The 19,542-nt window shown below is 41.9% G+C and overlaps 1 protein-coding gene across 1 annotated transcript in view; it reads right to left on the minus strand.

Annotated features, from left to right (window-relative positions):
* PPA1 (inorganic pyrophosphatase 1) overlaps positions 1 to 19,380 on the minus strand; it is a 35,982-nt gene extending 16,602 nt beyond the window's left edge. The window contains exons 1-4 of the mRNA XM_034662618.1: positions 19,174 to 19,380; positions 16,279 to 16,337; positions 2,580 to 2,633; positions 1,567 to 1,686 (exon numbers count right to left, since the gene is read on the minus strand). Of these exons, the coding sequence (XP_034518509.1) occupies positions 1,567 to 1,686; positions 2,580 to 2,633; positions 16,279 to 16,337; positions 19,174 to 19,237 (297 nt within the window). The 5' untranslated portion in view covers positions 19,238 to 19,380. The remainder of the gene's footprint in view (positions 1 to 1,566; positions 1,687 to 2,579; positions 2,634 to 16,278; positions 16,338 to 19,173) is intronic.
* Between the last annotated feature and the right edge of the window lie 162 nt (positions 19,381 to 19,542).

Consider the following 19,542-nt stretch of genomic DNA (forward strand, 5'->3'; position numbering starts at 1 on the left):
ATTGGGGCGCCTGGGTGGTGCAGTCATTAAGCGTCTGCCTTTGGCCCAGGGCGTGATCCCAGCGTTCTGGGATCGAGCCCCGCATCAGGCTCCTCCGCTGGGAGCCTGCTTCTTCCTCTCCCACCCCCCTGCTTGTGTTCCCTCTCTCCCTGGCTGTCTCTCTCTCTGTCAAATAAATAAATAAAATTTTTAAAAAAATGTTGCTATTGTTCTAATTCTTTGCTCCCGCAATTGAGAACTTACCCCTCAGATTTGTTTGCCTGCTCCGCTGGAGTAAAGGCAAAAACAGAAAAGTGAAGGGGCCTAAAGGAAGACTGGATCCAACAAAGCCAAATGCAACCTCCAGAACAAGACTTTCAGCAGCGTTTTCCCAAAGGGATACTATTTGGAGGCTAACTACTAACTCAACTGACGTACGAAGTGAAGTGCCGTAGCTAAGGCAGACCAACGGCTCTGGATTAGCTAACGAGCTGGAGGAGTGTGAGCTATGTGCTGGCAACTCAGACTGTTTCACAGTAGATTCCACTTAACAGACGTAATGGTTCATAAAAACAAACCATTTATCAACAGGAAAAAAGTAAAATTGAATATTACATGCAAAAATCAGAAGTACCACAGGCATTAATTAGCCTGCGAAACCAGAATTAAATAGCCACCATTTACTCATGATAGACGTGATTCTAGTGACTCTTCACTCGAATATTAAACAAGAACCTGCTATGCACACTGGCGTGGAGCTGGGGATAAACTGGTAAACAATGCGGATATCCTCCCTCCTCAAAGTGTTGGCTCTTTAGGAAAACAGAACCCCATTTACTACTTTACCACAAAAAGATTGGCATTATTAAGAAATGAGGACTCTCAACATAAAATCTTACATGTGTTAGGTTCAACAGCCGTAAGGGCGAAGTGCTAGTAATATCTTGGGGAGACAGGTCCCAGGAAGGCAGAAAGGCAAGTTAGGTGAGCTAGCAAATGGCAGACTTGGGATGTGGTGCCAAAAATCACTGCTTTCAACCACTAGGCTATGCAGGCTCTCATAAGAGGTGTGCCACTCATTCTGCAAAAAAACTATGTGAACGGTTTATAACCAATCCATACAGAAAAATAAAGATTTCAGAAAAGAACCAACTTTCAGATGTGAATTTAAACATTGTAAATATTCAGGGGCGCCTGGGTGGCACAGCGGTTAAGCGTCTGCCTTCGGCTCAGGGCGTGATCCCGGTGTTCCGGGATCAAGTCCCACATCGGGCTCCTCCACTGGCAGCCTGCTTCTTCCTCTCCCACTCCCCCTGCTTGTGTTCCCTCTCTCGCTGGCTGTCTCTATCTCTGTCGAATAAATAAATAAAATCTTAAAAAAAAAAAAAAAAACATTGTAAATATTCATCTTTCAGTTTATCTTGAAAATAAGTTGTTCAAGGAAGTATTAAAATAACTACTCTTATGTTGTTAAAATCTACTATAGCAAAAACTTTCTGCACACGTTTAAATCTTTTTCACTAACAGCAGTAGGTTAATTTTTTATAAGCTAAAAAGTACATTTTGAGAAATCACACAGAGACATACCTGGGGGATGGCACCATAGTTCCAGATGTATCCTTTATAAGGGAACAAATTTGCAACATAACGGAGTTTTCCTTTTTTCACATCTTGTTTAATTGGGTTTAAAGGATCCTTTGTAGCTATCTGAAATAAAAAATTTCAAATCATTGTATATTTGGATATAAAATACTATTCAAATAAGAATTTGAGGAAATGAATTACGGAATGCACATCCCCTAATTCCACCTTAATGATTTACTTTACCTCTATCATTTTTATGATTTGATATAAAAGTTTTTCCATAATCAGCCTTTATTTTTTTATTAATTTTTTTTCATAATCAGCCTTTAAATAGAAAACTTATTTGAGATATATAGAAGAGAAAAAACACAAACCAAAAAAAACATTTACTTATTCCAGAAAGCAAAAACTAAAATTACCTGGAATAAATCCTAATATTTGATAAATGTCTTAAAGGTTTTTAGTAAAGGGGCACAATAAATATTATCCAACTTAATCTTTCCTTTAAAACATTTAAAATTATTCAAATATTTGAGTATATAATATATACAAAATGTGGGTACTCTCAAAAAGCTTAATTAAGTGATATAAAATGTGTAACATATCCTCAACAAAAAGCCAAGCCAATTAGGTATCATCAGAAAGAAATTAACAAAATGCAACAGAAATTTCAATAAAATCACAGGTGGCTGGGGTAACTAAAGAAAGCCCACTGACTCTGTGGAAGAGTCAATGATGGACTTGAGAAGACAGGAGGAAAAGGTATTCCTAGGCTTCCAGAATGCCAGAATTGAAGGTGTGGGGAAGGAAAGTCTACAGCATATTTGCAAACAGTAAATGGTTGAGTTGGAGTCCAAGTGGGAGATTGGCAGGCAACAGGAGATCCAACTGGAAAACAGACTGGGGCTAGCAAGAAGAAAACCTTCGACTTCAGTCATTGAATCCTTGAGCAAATCAGTGTGGCTAGGTCACAATTAATATCCCAAGTCTGATTATCAACGTAAGGGGAAACATACCTCCATTTTTGCATTAGACCAGCGCGGTACTTCAACTACCATGTGGAACACATTCTGGAAGAAAAAAACAAAACACAGAATGCAGATGGTCACAGGAGCTAATTTGTTCTCTTACCTCGGCAAGCGTGCCCTAGTTCTCCCAAAGTTAAACTGCTCATTACATTGGACCTTTGAAGTCAATGGACTTTCAATAAAATTCATCAAAAAATCAGACCCACTAATGAATGAAGAGATAAAGCAAATACGCAAAATAACTGTAGAATCAAGGTGGTGCGCGTGTGCTCGTCCGTGGTGTAATTCTTTCAACTTTTTTGTATGTTTGAGTAAACGTAATCGGTTTTTCATAATAAAATGTTGGGAGGTGGGTAACAATGTCCCTATAAAGAAAGGAAGCCGTTTTTTTATTTTTTTATTTCATTTTATTATATTATGTTAATCACCATACAGTACATCCCCAGATTCCAATGTAAAGTTTGATGCTTCATTAGTTGCATATAACACCCAGTGCACCATGCAATACGTGCCCTCCTTACTACCCATCACCAGTCTATACCATTCCCCCACCCCCTCCCCTCTGAAGTCTTCAGTTTGTTTCTCATAGTCCATAGTCTCTCATGTTTCATTCCCCCTTCTGATTACCCCCCTTTTCTTTATCCCTTTCTTCCCCTACCGATCCTCCTAGTTCTTATGTTCCATAGATGAGAGAAATCATATGATAATTGTCTTTCTCTGCTTGACTTATTTCACTTAGCATTATCTCCTCCAGTGCCGTCCATGTTGCAGCAAATGTTGAGAATTCGTTCTTTCTGATAGCTGAGTAATATTCCATTGTATATATGGACCACAGCTTCTTAATCCAGTCATCTGTTGAAGGGCATCTCGGCTCCTTCCATGATTTGGCTATTGTGGACAATGCAGCTATGAACATTGGGGTGCATATGGCCCTTCTCTTTACTACGTCTGTATCTTTGGGGTAAACACCCAGTAGTGCAATGGCTGGGTCATAGGGTAGTTCAATTTTTAACTTTTTAAGGGACCTCCACACTGTTTTCCAGAGTGGCTGTACCAACTTGCATTCCCACCAACAATGTAGGAGGGGATCCCCTTTCTCCACATCCTCTCCAACAATTGTTGTTTCTTGCCTTGTCTATCTTTGCCATTCTAACTGGCGTAGGGAAACCGTTTTTAAACATAACAGAACTTCTATCTCTGAGGAAGGCCATCTTCAACGCCATCATCTCCAAAGGCTATTTATTCACTTCCTTCGGTGACACTGCAATTGCTCACGATGTTTTTAGAAACTCTGACTTCAGAGGCAGTTTGTAAGACAAACCCCAAGTCCATTTAATTACTTTGTCCTACTTTAGCTTTAGCCTCATATAAAATCAAACAGCTTGATTACCCACATTATTCTTCCAATTTGGCTGTTTTTAAAAAATCAAGTACTCAGGAAAACCAGAAGTTTGACATTGAAGAGCACGTAAGTTCCAAAAATATTTTAACCCATGGCAGTTCTACTGTAATTAGTTTACAGCCTTAAACCAAGCTCTAAATGGTCAGAAAATTATTTTCACCAAGGAATAAAACTTTAAATGCGGTTTTTCAGTTTATAGCCTCTGCAAAAGGCATACATGAAGCCAAATCTGCAATTATTCTTTCATAAAAAGTATATTTTTAAAAGTGGACTTCAAATGAAAATCACTTAGTTACACACTTCTTAGGACTACTTCTCTGCTACGTTGCATCACAAAACAGGGACTGAGGGATGCCTGGGTGGCTCAGTTGGTTAAGCGTCTGCCTTTGGCTCAGGTCATGAACTCAGGGTCTTGGCGAGCCCTGCTGAGCAGGGAGCCCACTTCTTCCTCTTCCTCTCCCTCTGCCTCTCCCCCTGCTTGTGCTCACTCGCGTGTGCGTGCGTGCACGCTCTCTCTCTCAAATCAATCAATAAAATCTCTTAAAAAAAAAAAATAGGGGCACCTGGGTAGTGCAGTCGTTAAAGCGACTGCCTTCAGCTCAGGGCGTGATCCCGGCGTTACGGGATCGAGTCCCACATCAGGCTCCTCAGCTAGGAGCCTGCTTCTTCCTCTCCCACTCCCCTGCTGTGTTCCCTCTCTCGCTAGCTGTGTCTCTGTCACATAAGTAAAATAAAATCTTAAAAAAAAAAAAAAATAGGGACTGATATGTTCCAAGGGAGTAAGTCAAAGGTTTCAAGCCAATAATTACCCTGCTGCTCCTTTTAACCAAACAGAAAGGCTACAGGGTTCACAGTTTAAAAACTTCTGTCACTTATTTAAGCTCGTGGTCAAACCCAGGGAGACTAAAGCGTTTCACAAGTTTCTGCTCCAAACCTCTTAACACCTACTCGATATAACATAAAACCCACAAAAAAATGGGTTTTAAGCCAGTAAGTGCTTAATTCCTGTAAAGTAATAACTGTGTGGTTTAGAAAAACCACCATGAACATTGTTCACGGGTAGACCTAATCTTTGATTAAATTTCATTCTACCCACTATATATTTGCAAGAACTACGTCTATCTTGTACCACTCCTCAGGCATTGAAACGGAAGATCTCTGTGTTTCCAAACAAGTCAGACCTCTCAGCAGCAATATCCTAAAGGCTCACTAGATGGAGCTGTTACCACGTGAAAGAGGAACTGAGACACAAAAACCAAGGAGATTGGTTAATGTTTTTAAAGAACACATTACCAAATGAATAAATTACCTCAAGGGAAAAAAGTGGCAAATAGAGCTAAAATATACGAATTTGAAATCTGGTAACCATATTGAACATTTTAATAGAGTTAAATGATAAACACGTATAGATCCTCAAAAACCACATTACCTGATATCACAAACCTACGTAACTATAATGGGAAGCAAGCAAGCAAGGAAAGAAAAGAATGAACCAACATTACAGGAAAGAAAACATCTTTCTGAAAATGGTAAGATAACTCTACTGCAAACAGAAGAACTCCAAAAGCCTGCAGATTTGGTGCTTTTTAGAAATTACCTAGGCCAACAAATAGCAAGGAGTATCCTGTAAAGAGCCTCAGAGCCAATTCATATTCTTTCAACAAATAATGACTCATTGAGTGCCGCTGTTCTGTTACTTTTCCAGGCACTGAAGATTAGTGGTGAACAGAGTGAAAGCTCTTTTAACTCCCTAAAAGTTGGATCTCCAAATCAGGTTGTTTCTGTGTGGAGTCCTCAGGCTGGAGACAGCTGGGGGGCGGTCCACAAACCTGAGTGAGGGATCTTGTCTGTAAAATGAATGTTTAGCACATTTTTAAGTGTTTTAAGTGTTTGGAGATGCCGTAGTAATTACTGTGTCCTTTTTAAAGCATTGCTTTTTAAGCAAAGAGCTTAGCTTTTAGTCATTTGTCTCTCCAATTATTATCACAACAGGTGTTATTTAAGTATTTAAGGATTTTGATATAAAACGGGAGCTTCATTCTTTAGCAGGAAATACTACTACTAAAGAATAGTTTATGTCTCCTAGACAGCATGGCTACAATTCAGGGAGGTGTTCAGGTGAACACTGATCCTTAGAATTTTCTGGGCAATAAAAGAAATCCAACCAATTACTCCATTGCTGGAAACACTTTCACTGTTAAATTATGCATTCTAATTGGAACTCCTGTGCACCGTCGGTAGAAATGTAAAATGGTACAGCCACTGTGGAAAACAGCAGTTCCCAAAAAAATTAGAATTACCATACGATCCAGCAATTCCACTTCTGGGCATGTACCCAAAAGAACTGAAAGCAGGGTCTTAAAGAGGTACACCCATGTCATAGCAGCATTATTCACAATACCTAAAATGCAGAAGCAACCCAAAATGGGAAGAAAATTCTGACACATGCTATAACGTGGATGAACACTTGAAAATGTGCTAAATGTTCATTTTATAGACAAGATCCCTCACCCAGGTTTGTGGACACCCCCCCCCGCCCCACTGTCCCCAGCCTGAGGCCACGACACAGAAACAACCCGACTTAGAAATCCAACTTTTAGAGAGTTAAAAGAGCTTTTAATCCGTTCACCGCTAGTCTTGAGGATGATAAGTGAAATAAGTTAGTAACAAAAGGACAAACACCATAGGATCCCACTTACATGAGGTATCTAAAGAAGTCAGGAGACTTCTGCAGGAGGCAAAGGAAAGGCAAACCGTAGCTTTAGCTCTGACTTCCCAAAGTCAGAGACATAACAGTCAATCTTACTTCCCAGGTTTATAATCATTTCATCAATAAGAATGTGAATGTTATAGGTGTCCGGACTCTAAGGAGATTAGAAACTTAAGGCTAAAATTATATCACTCCATTAAATCAAAAATATTTTTTAAAAGATTTTATTTATTTATTTATTAGAAAGAGAGAGAGAGTGTACAAGTTGGAGGGGCAGAGAGAGAAGGAGCAGCAGACTCCCTGCTTAGCAGGGAGCCTGATGCGGGGCTTGATCCCAGGACCCTGAGATCATAACCTGAGCTGAAGGCAGACACTTAACCGACTGAGCCACCCAGGCGCCCCCAAATCAAAAAGATTTTAAATAAAAGTATTTTAGGAATAGAAGAAATGTAACCTATATCTTGATTAGTCTTTTCATTTCATTGATTAAACAGGAATATTACAGTAGTATGGTGATAATAAGTTTCATCTCCAAACTGGTTAGTTTTCTTGTGGGTCAAATTAGTAGCCTAACGAGTTATTTACTAATGAATAGGCTATAGTGATTTGGTAAGCTATTATTACTAATGTAGTTAAGTATGTATATATAGGGAACATGCCCTTCATTTAATTATATCCCATCGCTGATTCTGGGAGACCTTTGAATACCTCCTGACTTATGATCTGTTTCCAACACTGGATCTGAAGCCTACTGAATATGACATGCTATACTGCAAAATTATGTAAGTGGCTTAAATTAGCATTTTCAAGTTGACCCATCATTTGTTTCTCTGCATAACTTCAAAAATCAAGTAAATGCCAGACACAGGAGGAAATACAAAATCACTCTCTGATTCCATCATCCTTCCTTTTATTTTTCTGTTTTGTAATAAAATTTGCAGAAAAACACTGGTGGTAGAGAGGATTTTTTTCTAAATGTATCTAGAGATTAGACATCAAGCAAGAGGCTAATAAAAAAGGGCAGCTTGCCTTTTTTTTTTCTTTTAAACCTCTAGAATAGTTTTAGAGTATAAAATCCCTATCAAAAAAGCTCACATAATTAATAAGGAAATGTTCCAATCCCCATAAAGGTGCTTTTGAAAAGGCGTACCAGATTTCATCATTTCTAAGGATATTATACCCGATTAAGTGCTCACCAAGTAACAATGGCTCTTAACCCTTAGTTTTAGGTTTTGGCTTCAAAGTCGATTTTTTGATTACAGGATATACTCAAAGCTATTAAACGTAAATGGATTCCTCTTTGTGCACTGTTGGTGGGAATATACATTAGTGCAGCCATTATGGAAAACTGTATGGTGGTTCCTCAAAACCCTAAAAATACAACTACCATATGATCCAGCAATCCCATTTCTGGGTGTATATCCAAAAGAAATTCAATCATAATCTTGAAGAGCACTCCCATGTTCACTGCAGCATTATTCACAACAGCCAAGACACAGAAACAAATTAAGTGTCCATCAACGGATATGGCATATATACATAAATGTACGTACACACACACACGCACACACGTGCGTGCACAAGCACAAATATCATTCAGCCTTAAAAAAGAAGGAAATCCTGCCACTTGTGACTACATGGATGAACGCGGAGGACATTATGCTGAGTGAAATAAATCAGTCAGAGAAGGACAAATTCTGTCTGATCTCACTTATAAGGGGAATCTAAAAAAGTCAAACTCATAAAAACAGAGTAGAATGGTGGTTGCCTGGGGCTACAGGAAAAGGGATTTGAAATGCTGATCGTAAGGTGCAAACTTCCCATTATAACATGATTAAGTTCGGGAGATCTAATGTACAGCATGGTTTAATGAAATTTGCTAAAAGATTAGATCTTAAGGATTCTGGACATACATACACACAAAAAGTAAATATGTCAAGTGATGAAGAGGTCAATTTGCTTGATTGGGGGGAATCATTTCACAATGTACACATATATCAAAACATCACACTGTATACATGAAATACACGATTATTTGTCAATCCCACCTCAGTGAAGTTGAAAAAATTTTTTAAATATTTTAAAAAGAAAAAGTAAATGGATTCCTAATTATTTCATTGACAAATGATAAAAGTCTGTTTGAGGGGCACCTGGGTGGCTCAGTTGGTTAAGCATCTGCCCTTAGCTCAGGATCATGATCTCAGGGTCCTGGGATCGAGCCCTAAGTCGGGCTTCCTGCTCAACGGGGAATCTGCTTCTCTCGCTCACTCTGCCCCTCCTCCCTGCTCATTCTCTCTCTCTCACTCACATACTCTCTCTCTCTCAAATAAATCTTTTTTAAAAGTCGATTTGAGAAGGTGACAGAAAGAAATATGAGAAAGTTCACACTGTATATTCCTCCTATTCATTTAGAATTGTAACTTAACAAAGGAAGATATGGTTTATATCAACCAAAAAAATTTGCTCAGTAATTGTGTTAAGAGTCCAGGGGAGATGGTTAACCTACTAGAATTTGAAACCCAACAAACACCTTTCAGGAATACTCATTTAGGTTTCAAGTTACACAGATTTCCTACTCATATCAGTTCGAACAAACTCTGCCATATGTACCTATAGAAAGTAATAAAACTTAATTGATGTGTCTGGGGTGCCTGGGAGGCTCAGTCCGTTAAGCATCTGCCTTTGGCTCAGGTCATGGTTCTAGGGTCCTGGGATCAAGCTCCACATCAGGCTCCCTGCTAAGCAAGGAGCCTGCTTCTCTCTCTCTCTCTCTCTGCCTGCCACTCAACCTCTGTCAAATAAAATCTTAAAAAAAAAAAAAAACCTTAATTGATGTGTCATAACTAAGAATAAGCTCTTTCCACCCCCACTCAGAAGAGCTTTAAGAGAACTAAATTTTAAAAACAGATATTATAACCATAATCTGTTTACTTACTTTCTTCTCTTTACAAAATCAAGCAAAAGACTGCAATTCCAGCTGTCAAACTTTTCTATGATTTTCAATGACTAACAATTTTGACCACAGAAACTTTCCCAAGAAAAATGCACATTTACACCAAATCGTAGTATTATAGAGTTCACAGAACCTCAGAAACCCATCCATGGCCATTTCAGGGCCTGGGGGTCCCAAGAATCCCTGGAATATAAGACTTTAGAGCCTTTCCAAAGAAAGAAAGTTCTTATGCATTTCCTTTGAATTCTAAGCTTAAATAAATAAATAAATAAATAAATAAATAAATAAAGCCTTTTCTTCTGCATTATCAAAGAGATACTCAATGGTAGAAAATTTGGGAAATATAAAAGGCAAAAGTAAAATCTACCCCACATACATAATCACTCAAGGAAGTATAGCACAATGGTTAAGACCACAGGTTTCTGGGGCGCCTGGGTGGCGCAGTCGTTGAGCGTCTGCCTTTGGCTCAGGGCGTGATCCCGGCGTTCTGCGATCAAGCCCCACATCAGGCTTCTCTGCTAGCAGCCCGATTCTTCCTCTCCCACTCCCCCTGCTTGTATTCCCTCTCTCACTGGCTGTCTCTGTCAAATAAATAAATAAAATCTTTAAAAAGAAAAAAAAAAAGACCACAGGTTTCTGAGGGTGCCTGGGTGGCTCAGTCGGTCAAACTGTCTGCCTTGGGGTCAGGTCAGGATGCAGGGCTCCCTGCTCAGCAGGGAACCTGCTTCTCTCTTTCCCTCTGCCCCCCCTCCCCCCACTGCATGCTTTCTCTCAAATAAATAAAGAAATAAATAACACCACAGTTTCTGAGCCAGAATGTCTTGGTTTCAAGCCTGCCACTGCCACTCATGAATTCTAGTTGCTGATCCTGGAAAATGGGGCTAATGAAAGAACCCAGCTCAGAGAACAACATGACGGCTAAATGATGTAATCCGCATAGGGGCTTTAGCACAGTATCTAAGGTACAGGAAGCATTCAACAAACAGTCACAATATATAATATTTTTAAAGATTTATTCATTTATTTGAGAGAGAGAGAGAGAACATACTGGTGTGCTCATGAGGGGGTAGAGGGAACAGGAGACAAGCCGATTGGGCGAGGCTCAATCCCAAGACCCTGAGATCGTGACTGGAGCCAAAATCAAGAGTTAGATGCTCAACCAACCAAGCCCCCCAGGCGCCCCAGTAACAAAATTTTTTGAACTTTTTTTTTCAAATCTTTTTTTAAGATTTTATTTATTTGAGAGAGAGAGCGAGCGAGAGAGCACAAGCAGAGTGAGGGGCAGAGGGAGAAGCAGGCTCTCTGCTGAGCAGGGAGCCCGATGAGGGGCTCGATCCGAGGACTCCGGGATCATGACCTGAGCTGAAGGCAGACGCTTAACCAGCTGAGCCACCCAGGCGCCTCGACAATGATCTCAAATGAGGCTTCGTTAATAGGCTATATACACAGAATCATGGGACATCAGTGCAGAATGTAATCTAAAAACACCCATCAAGATTAACACTGTTCAGTGGTGAAGTAACCGCTCAATATCGTAAAGCCAGTTAGTGGTAAAAGCAGGAGTAAAATCGAGATACCTTACTCCCGATTCAGTGATTTTTACTCTATAAAATAGACTCTGAAAAACTAAAGAAATAACCAGTCATTGTGCTCAATATCATCATCCTATTTGTCTGGTTATTGTTTATGGAGACTTTCCTATAAAGCCAGGCATTGTGGCTGTATGTTATATGCAAATTTAATCATCCATCCCAACTTCTTTTTTTTGACAAAGTTGACAGACCATAGAGTTATGGTTAAAATATCTGTTTTCAAAATTTAGTCACCTACAAGCTCATCTGGGGGGGCGGGGACAGGAATTTATTGTCAGTTATGACATGCCGATTAAGTTTAATTGTCATCAGTTTTCATCTGTTCCCAGATCCAGCTTTGGTTTAGAAAACATGAAACCAAAAGATAAACAAAACAAAACAAAAATCCAGAAAACCCATTCCATATACATACAAAGTTGGGGAAGAAAACTGTTTAAATTATTAATTCAGCAACATTTTTAAAAATTCCATTTAAGGAACTGTCTATAAAAAGAAAATTCAAACCAAAACAAACCCTGTAAGGAAGTGAGTAATCAAAAAAGCATCCACTTGAGTATATCCCCTCTAAAGATTTCAGGTACCCTGAGATAGTATCTCTAAAAAGTTAAAAATGATACATGACTGCAGGCGTCTGGCTGGCTTAGTCAGTAGAGCACTCGACTCCTGATCTCGGGGTTGTGAGTTCAAGACCGGTGTTGGGTGTAGAGGTTGCTTAAAAATAAAATCTTTTTTTTTTTTTAAGATTATATTTATTTGACAGAGAGACAGCGTGAGAGGGAAAAAAACCAGGGGAAGGTGCCCCAAAAATAAATCTCTAAAAAAGGGGAAAAAAAAAAAAAGAGGGCGCCTGGGTGGCTCAGTCATTCAGCGTCTGCCTTCAGTGGCTCAGGTCATGATCTCGGGGTCCTGGGATCGAGCCTCACGTTGGGCTCCCTGCTCAGTGGAGAGCCTGCTTCTCCCTCTCCCTCTCCCTCTGACACACCCCCTTGCTTGTGTTCCCTCTCACGCTGTCTCTCTGTCAAATAAATAAATTAAATCTTAAAAAAAAGAAAAAGAAAAAACAAGAATGATACACAACTGCAAAAAATATTCTGTTAAATTTCTGAAGCATCAACCTATTTGATTACAAGCTTGACTTTTTTTTTTTTAGAAGAGGAAAAAAGAAACATAGTTCCATATTTATACATCCTCCCAACAGTCACCTGGAAAACAAACAGAAGCCTATATTGTTAGGCCAAGTATTTAACATCAAAGTTTAAGATACAGAACAGAAAAATACCAAACTCCTAAATGTAAATATCAAGTCATAATATTTAAGCACTTTAAGATTTAGATAAAGCTTAATCTATTCAGTGTTTCACACTGCTTATGCTATGTTCTGGCTTTTACAAATTTCTCTTATCTCAGAAGTTTTATGAGCTACAGGTATTTTTATATGTGACCCAAAATAGACCTAGAGCAAATGACAAAATCCATTGAGTCCTTGCCTTTGCCTTCTTTCACTCAATGGACTTGGAAATAAGCCAAGCAGAGTGTTTCAGTCACAAGGATTCCCAGAACTGGCTGATTACCTGGGAGCATATATACCAAATCGAAAGCTGACCCACACTGAGAAGCCCTGACATGGAGCAAAATATAAACCTTGGGGCATTTTTCCTTAGTAAAACTGACACAGTTGTGTGAAAGGTACATTCCCTCATCATCACCCCTCAACTCACTGGCCATATTAGAGATAAAGTCTACAGCCACACACATAAAAATGTATTTACATAAACTGAATCACTCTGGATTTTTCAAAAAAAAATCATATTCTTCTCTAACCAATGGAATTAATCAGATCTTTTATTTAGGCTATAATCCAAATAATTTCTGTGTACCACACCCTTTTTTGTGTTTTGTATAAACTTCCTTAAAAACAAAACAAAACAACTCTTTCCTGCTTCTCAGACAGGAATCTGAAGTGCTGAGGGTCACTGAGGTCTGGACCACTGGCGAAACCCAGAGTTGTTGCAACAGCCTGTTTTTGAGACAGCCCGGGGTAGTACAAAGCCTGAGTCTTCACTTGAGTAATCCCAGATTATCGCCACGACCAGTCCCACCAAGACTTCAAGGAGTCGAAGAATAATCTGAGTGAAGACGTTTTACACAGCACCAAAATGTAGTCTCCGTTTCCTATTTTGGAAAACTAGGCACCACAACTGCTAGAAGCATCTGATCATTGCCTAGAATATTGTCCAGTTACTTATAGCTATGGTTTGAATGTTCGTGTTCCCCTAAAATTCATTTGTTGAAATCCTAACCGTCAATGGTAACTGTATAGTAGGAGGGGCCTTTGGGAAGTGTTTAAGACATGATGGGGCGCCTGGGTGGCACAGCGGTTAAGCGTCTGCCTTCGGCTCAGGGCGTGATCCCGGCGTTATGGGATCGAGCCCCACATCAGGCTCCTCTACTATGAGCCTGCTTCTTCCTCTCCCACTCCCCCTGGCTTGTGTTCCCTCTCTCGCTGGCTGTCTCTGTCTCTGTCGAATAAATAAACAAAAATCTTAAAAAAAAAAAAAAAGACATGAGGTTGGAACCCTCATGAATGGGGTTAGTGCTTTATAAAAGAGGCTCCAGAGAGATCTCTAGCCCCTTCTTCCACATAAGTACATACTAAAAGTCCACGACCAGAAGAGGGCCCTCACCCAACCATTTTCACATCCTGATCTCAGACATCCAGGCTCCAGAGCTGTGAGCAATAAATTTCTGCTGTTGATAAGCTATCCAGTCTTTAGTATGTTGTTACAGCAGCCCAAACGGACTAAGACACAAACACACAAAAAAACCCAGCTCTATGTCAAGAAAATATTTTTCTTCCTTAGCACATCTGTATGTCAAGTGACCATCAATGAACTTTCAGTCATCATTTTATACCGCTTAACTACTCAAAATAGTGAGAGGTTACTATAAAGTACTTTGATATATATATGTTAATTATACACCAAACAGATAATCAAGCCAACCAAATGATGCCAATTCAAGAGGAAGGAAGGATCCTGCAGTTCATATCAACTCCCAGGAAATCAGATGTAACAAATTAGTTTCTGAATAAATACAACTTTGAGAATCCCACAGGAAAACACATGCCAATTAGAGGTCCCTCCTGTCACTGTGGCACATAATTGGCCTCTGGCTATTTGCTGCACTGTCTCCAGTCGAAGCCCAGCTCAGGCAGGCTCCTCCAAAGAAACATGTGAGTTTGGTCTGAACTAGACCCAAACGGAAACCCTGAAGTCTTGGAGGGGCTGGGGACACCTCACCACCAGACACACCTGACAGGAGCACAAGCCAGGGCAGCTTAGGATGGAGTCCATCAAAATAAGTAGGAAAAGAAAAGGAAAAAATTTAATAAAATAACACCACCACAACAAAAAAACACAATAGCCCGCCCCTCCAACTTCCCACTCAGGCTCTGGATGTTGCTGCCAGTTCTCTCCTCTCTCCTCTACTGGCGGTGTGCGGCTTCTGGGATCCCAGGCTCTCTGCGGGGGTCTGGTTTACCGTTTGTTCTGCTACGTGTGGGAGGGCCGGGGCCTCCGGGACGAGCAGCAGCAGAGGCCTTCCGCTAGAGTGAGGGCCGGGCAGTCAGTGGCCCACCCTCTGGGGTGTGGAGGCCGTGCTCCGCAGGGACCCCCAGGTCTGCACGGTTTACTTTAAACTCCATCATCATGAGGTGATTTTAAAAAATCTCTACACCTAATGTGGGGCTCTAACTTAAACCTGAGATTAAGAGTCACATGCTCCACAGACTGAACCAGCTGGGTGCCCCAAAAAGAATTTTTAAAGGTATAAAAAAGTCCTTGTGTTGGTTCCTAAATATAAAACTTCTATTGGGAAGGTGGCTAAAACAAGCTATGAGTTGAAAAAATAATATCTATTAACATCTGTACAAATAATGCATGTTCTTTGTAAAAAGATTAGGAAGTATAAAAAGGCAAAAATGAAAATAAAACAAAGTCACTAACAATTCTACTTCCAAAGGATCACAAAGACTTTGGAATATATAGTTGTAGACATTTTTTTCCTAGCAGAGTAAGATTCTTACCAACTTGTGGTAAATTTGTGAGGTTTCTTCAGTTCACGGTGTGCATAGGAACAGACCTCTCTTTTTAAAAGTCTGTAGACCTGGGGCGTCTGGTGGCTCAGTTGGTTAAGTGTCCAACTCTTGATTTTGGCTCAGGTCATGATCTCCGGGTGGTGAGATGGAGCCCCTCATTGGGCTCTGCACTGGGCGTGGAGCCTCCTTAAGATTCTCTCTTTCTCCTCCTCTGCCTCCTCCCACCCTCTCCTGCCTGTGCACCCACTCTCTCTCTCTCTCAAGGAAAAAAAAAAAGTCTGTAGACTTAACCTTTATTAACACTACGTGCACCTTAACTGTACCGATACATTAAAAGTACTGAATTTCCCTGTAGTCAGTGAATGCTCTAGTTTATTTTTGCTGTTTAATAAATATCCCACAACCCAAATTTTGCGCTGGCTACCTGGTTAATTTTAAAGCCACTTATGAAGTACTAAGATTTTAGTTCCAAGTACACAGACAGAAAAGACCAACATAATTTCTTTCTTTAAACCAAGACAGCTTTATTATTAATTTTTAAAGATTCATTTATTTAGAGAGAGGGTGAGAAAGAGAATCCGGAAGCAGGGTCTCTGCTAAATGCAGAGCCTGAGGCAGGGCTCGATCCCAAGGCCCTGAGATCATGACCTGAGCAGAAACCAAGAGCCAGCCGCCTAACCAACTACACCACCCAGGCGCCCCTAAACCAAGACAGCTTTAAAACATTTGCATCTGTTCCTCCACTCCTTCCCCAATTTATAGTTACTTATTTAGTTGAAGAATCTGGATTTAAGACTGACTTCTTATTTAGTCAATGTACCTTTAACTTACACCACAATGAAGCATTTTAAGCACTTATTAAGATATGCAAGAAAATCCATGTGGAACTAAGTGATCTGAGTAAAGAGACTACATTTAAATGAGGACATCTTACCTTATCTGCATAAATTGGAACATCATGAAATGGAGATATATATTGTCCTTTTTCATTTTCTGCAAAACGAATTAAAAAAAGTTATTACTAATTTTTTTGTTAACTGTATTTTCAGACGCATTAAGTACACATTTTTAAAAACATTTAATTTTGGGGGGTGATTTTAGCTTTACAATAACATTGGAAAGAAAGGTAGAAATTTCCCATATCCACCCCCCTGCTCCCACACTTGCAGAGCTTCCCCCCTTTATCAACACCATTCACCAGAATAGTGACATAGGAATTTTTTATTCCCACACCAGAAAAACTGGTTGTATACTTTACCTTGCTGACCCCTCCAAGATTGGGTTAAGTTTTCATCCTCTGCTTTCCTTAGGTGTCTAACAGATACTAACCTCTACAATGAGGGCAGGGGCTGCCTTACATCATTTTGTATCCCCAGAGTCTAGCAGTGCCTGGTATATAAAAGGGGGTCAAGCTGTTCTGGACTGATCTTATATCAGTTAACAGTTTACAGAACTAATGAAATAGCTGGGCTCAGGGAGAGGGGTGGGGCCAACTTGCTGAATTATAAAACCCTGTTGTCTTAAGTAACGTTCCCGGAAGACAGAGCCATCTTAGATCATATTTCTTAAGGATAATCAAGTTGCAACAACACTTTCACAGGTAATTTCTATATTCTAGAAACCTAATTACCATATCCAAAAAGTAATTTCAAAACTTCCTTACTATTCTTTAAGAAACATAAGGGTCAATAAATACTACATCCCTTCGCATTTAAAAACCAAGGTGGGGGGCGCTAGGGTGGCGCAGCCCTTAAGCATCTGCCTTCGGCTCAGGGTGTGATCCCAGCGTTCTGGAATCGAGCCCCACATCAGGCTCCTCTGCTAGGAGCCTGCTTCTTCCTCTCCCACTCCCCCTGCTTGTGTTCCCTTTCTCACTGGCTGTCTCTATCAAATAAATAAATAAAATCTTTAAAAAAACAAAAAAAAACAAGGTGGAATAGCAAAGACTGAGCAGTGACCATCCCCTGTCCCACTATGATCCCTTCAGAGTCACCTGTGACTTTGTAATCCTATCTACTATCAGATTTGTTTTTTAAGATTTTATCTATCCATTGAGAGAGAGCAGGGGAAGTGGCAGGCAGAGGGAGAGGGAGAAGCAGGCTCCCCACAGAGCAGGGAACCCAATGTGGCTTGATCCCAGGACCCCTGGGATCACGACAGGAGCAGAAGGCAGACACTTAACCAACTGAGCTACCCAGGCGCCCCTCCACTATCAGTTTTAAAGAGACTGGCAAATGTTAACATTACAGCAGCAAAAAATCCTCTACTAAGGACGGGTGCTAAGAAATCTATGATTAAAAAAAAAACCACTGAAAATTATGTAACTACATAGTTGTTTCTAATTATTGGTATTTCTCAAGTTCCAGACAGTTTTATCCGATAAAAAGTTAATTTAGCCAGTGCCAAAGTCAAAGAGTGGCTATGGTCTTCCATAGCGGCCATCAAACACCACCATTACATAACCTAAGTAAAAACTGCTGTTTGAATACTGCTTGAAGACAATTCCCCAATCATCCCTCCACCTTCGAACTCTAGGGTCACCTCTCTAAATCCCTCCTACAGAGAAATTCTGGAGCCAACACCAAATCCAGGAAAAATAGTTTAGTGAATTATTCGTCAAACGTTCCCACAATGCCCTTATTTAAATTAAATAAAATGGGGAGTCCCATCCTTCCTCGATTTCACCTTCCTGGTAATCTTCATCTACATGGGTAAACTTGAGATCACTTTCTTTTTCCTCCCACAGCAGGTTACTTTTTGCGGGGATCCGTGTTCATTCTCTTCGTATTCCCTTTCGTCCCCTCTATCCCGCTCTTTCCTTCCCTTCACACACCACACGCAAAGCCTTCGCTCCACCTGCCCGTTTCCTTCCGAGTAAACTGTTCTTTACAGTTAAAATAAGAAACGACTTCGGTGACACATTTTCAAACGCCTCCGTTGTCTCCAATAATCTATTCCTAGTGGCTTTGGGGAGGGGGTGGGTAGAGATAAAGATAAACCCGAGGTTTTCCTCCACCTGCAAGACAAAAAAGGTCGTGCGCCTGGGAAAGCGGAGCTCAGCCAGCCCGCAGCGTGCTGGGCTCTAGGCGCAGCTCCAGGCGCGGACCTAGGGTGGGTCCCCCTCAGAAGCCGATTCCCTGCCCAAGGGCAAAAACTTGGCGCTTTCTCACAAGTGCTTCCCAGACTGACGTCACCTGTTTGACTTGAAGGGAACAGCTTTCCGTTTCAGAAACGAGGCGCCTTCCCAGCATCTGTGCTACCGGGGACACCGCGGCGGGAAGGGCAGGAGCGCTACCCTGCGGATGGGTTCGGTCCTCCACTGACGGCTCCTGATCCCGGCCTCAGTTTCCCCGTCTGCAGAACGCGGGGTTGGATTTGACCCTCAGCTTGGTGCCCACAAGCTGAGCTACAGTTCAGGAATTAAGGTCCTTAGGGAGTCATCCACCCCGCCCCAGTTCCTCCAAATCAAGCAATCCTCTTACGAGGATTAGTTTACCCCCGGCCACCCTTCTAGGGTGACTCATTGGTTTCCTTTCCCATCAGAAGGTGCCCGCCCGAGCAGGACACCTGCAGAACTAGCCCGGCCCGGCGTCGGGTCCCATCGCGCGTGTGAAAGAGGAACGCCGAGCCCCGCCGTCCGGCCTGCGAGTGCGACGTGTGAAACGGTAGGGCCCGGGCGGCCCGGGCACCGGGGAGCCCGAGGAACCCGGCCAGTGCCCGGGACGAGGGGCGGAGCGCGGGCCGCAGGAGGCCGGGCAGAAGGCGAAGCGAGGCCGGGGAATGAATGGGCTTGGCGGACGGGGAGGGGCCGTGGGCCGCCGACACTCACTGAGGAAGACTCGGTACTCGAGGGTGAAGGGCGCGGCGCGCTCCTCGCTGCTGAAGCCGCTCATGGTGCCGATGACTAGCCGGGGCCGCTGCTGCCGCCCTCCCCGCCGCCGCCGCCGCCGCCACAGAGCCACTAGCCCGCACGCGGCGCCGACTGACAAGGAGAAACCTCCGCGCCTGCGCACCGTGGAGACTGGCGCGGCGAGCAGGACGGGGAACGGCTTTAAGCGGCCACCCCGCCCCCGCCCGGCCCACCCCGCGCAAGCGCACTCCGCCCGGCCCGCGCGTCTTCTCGCCCCAGCCCCTCCTCCCCGGCCCCGCCTCGGGACAGCCCCCTGGCTCCCAGGCTGGGCCACGTGGCTGGGGGGGG

Source organism: Ailuropoda melanoleuca, chromosome 6 (assembly GCF_002007445.2).
Source record: "Ailuropoda melanoleuca isolate Jingjing chromosome 6, ASM200744v2, whole genome shotgun sequence".
Taxonomy (NCBI): Eukaryota; Metazoa; Chordata; class Mammalia; order Carnivora; family Ursidae; genus Ailuropoda; species Ailuropoda melanoleuca.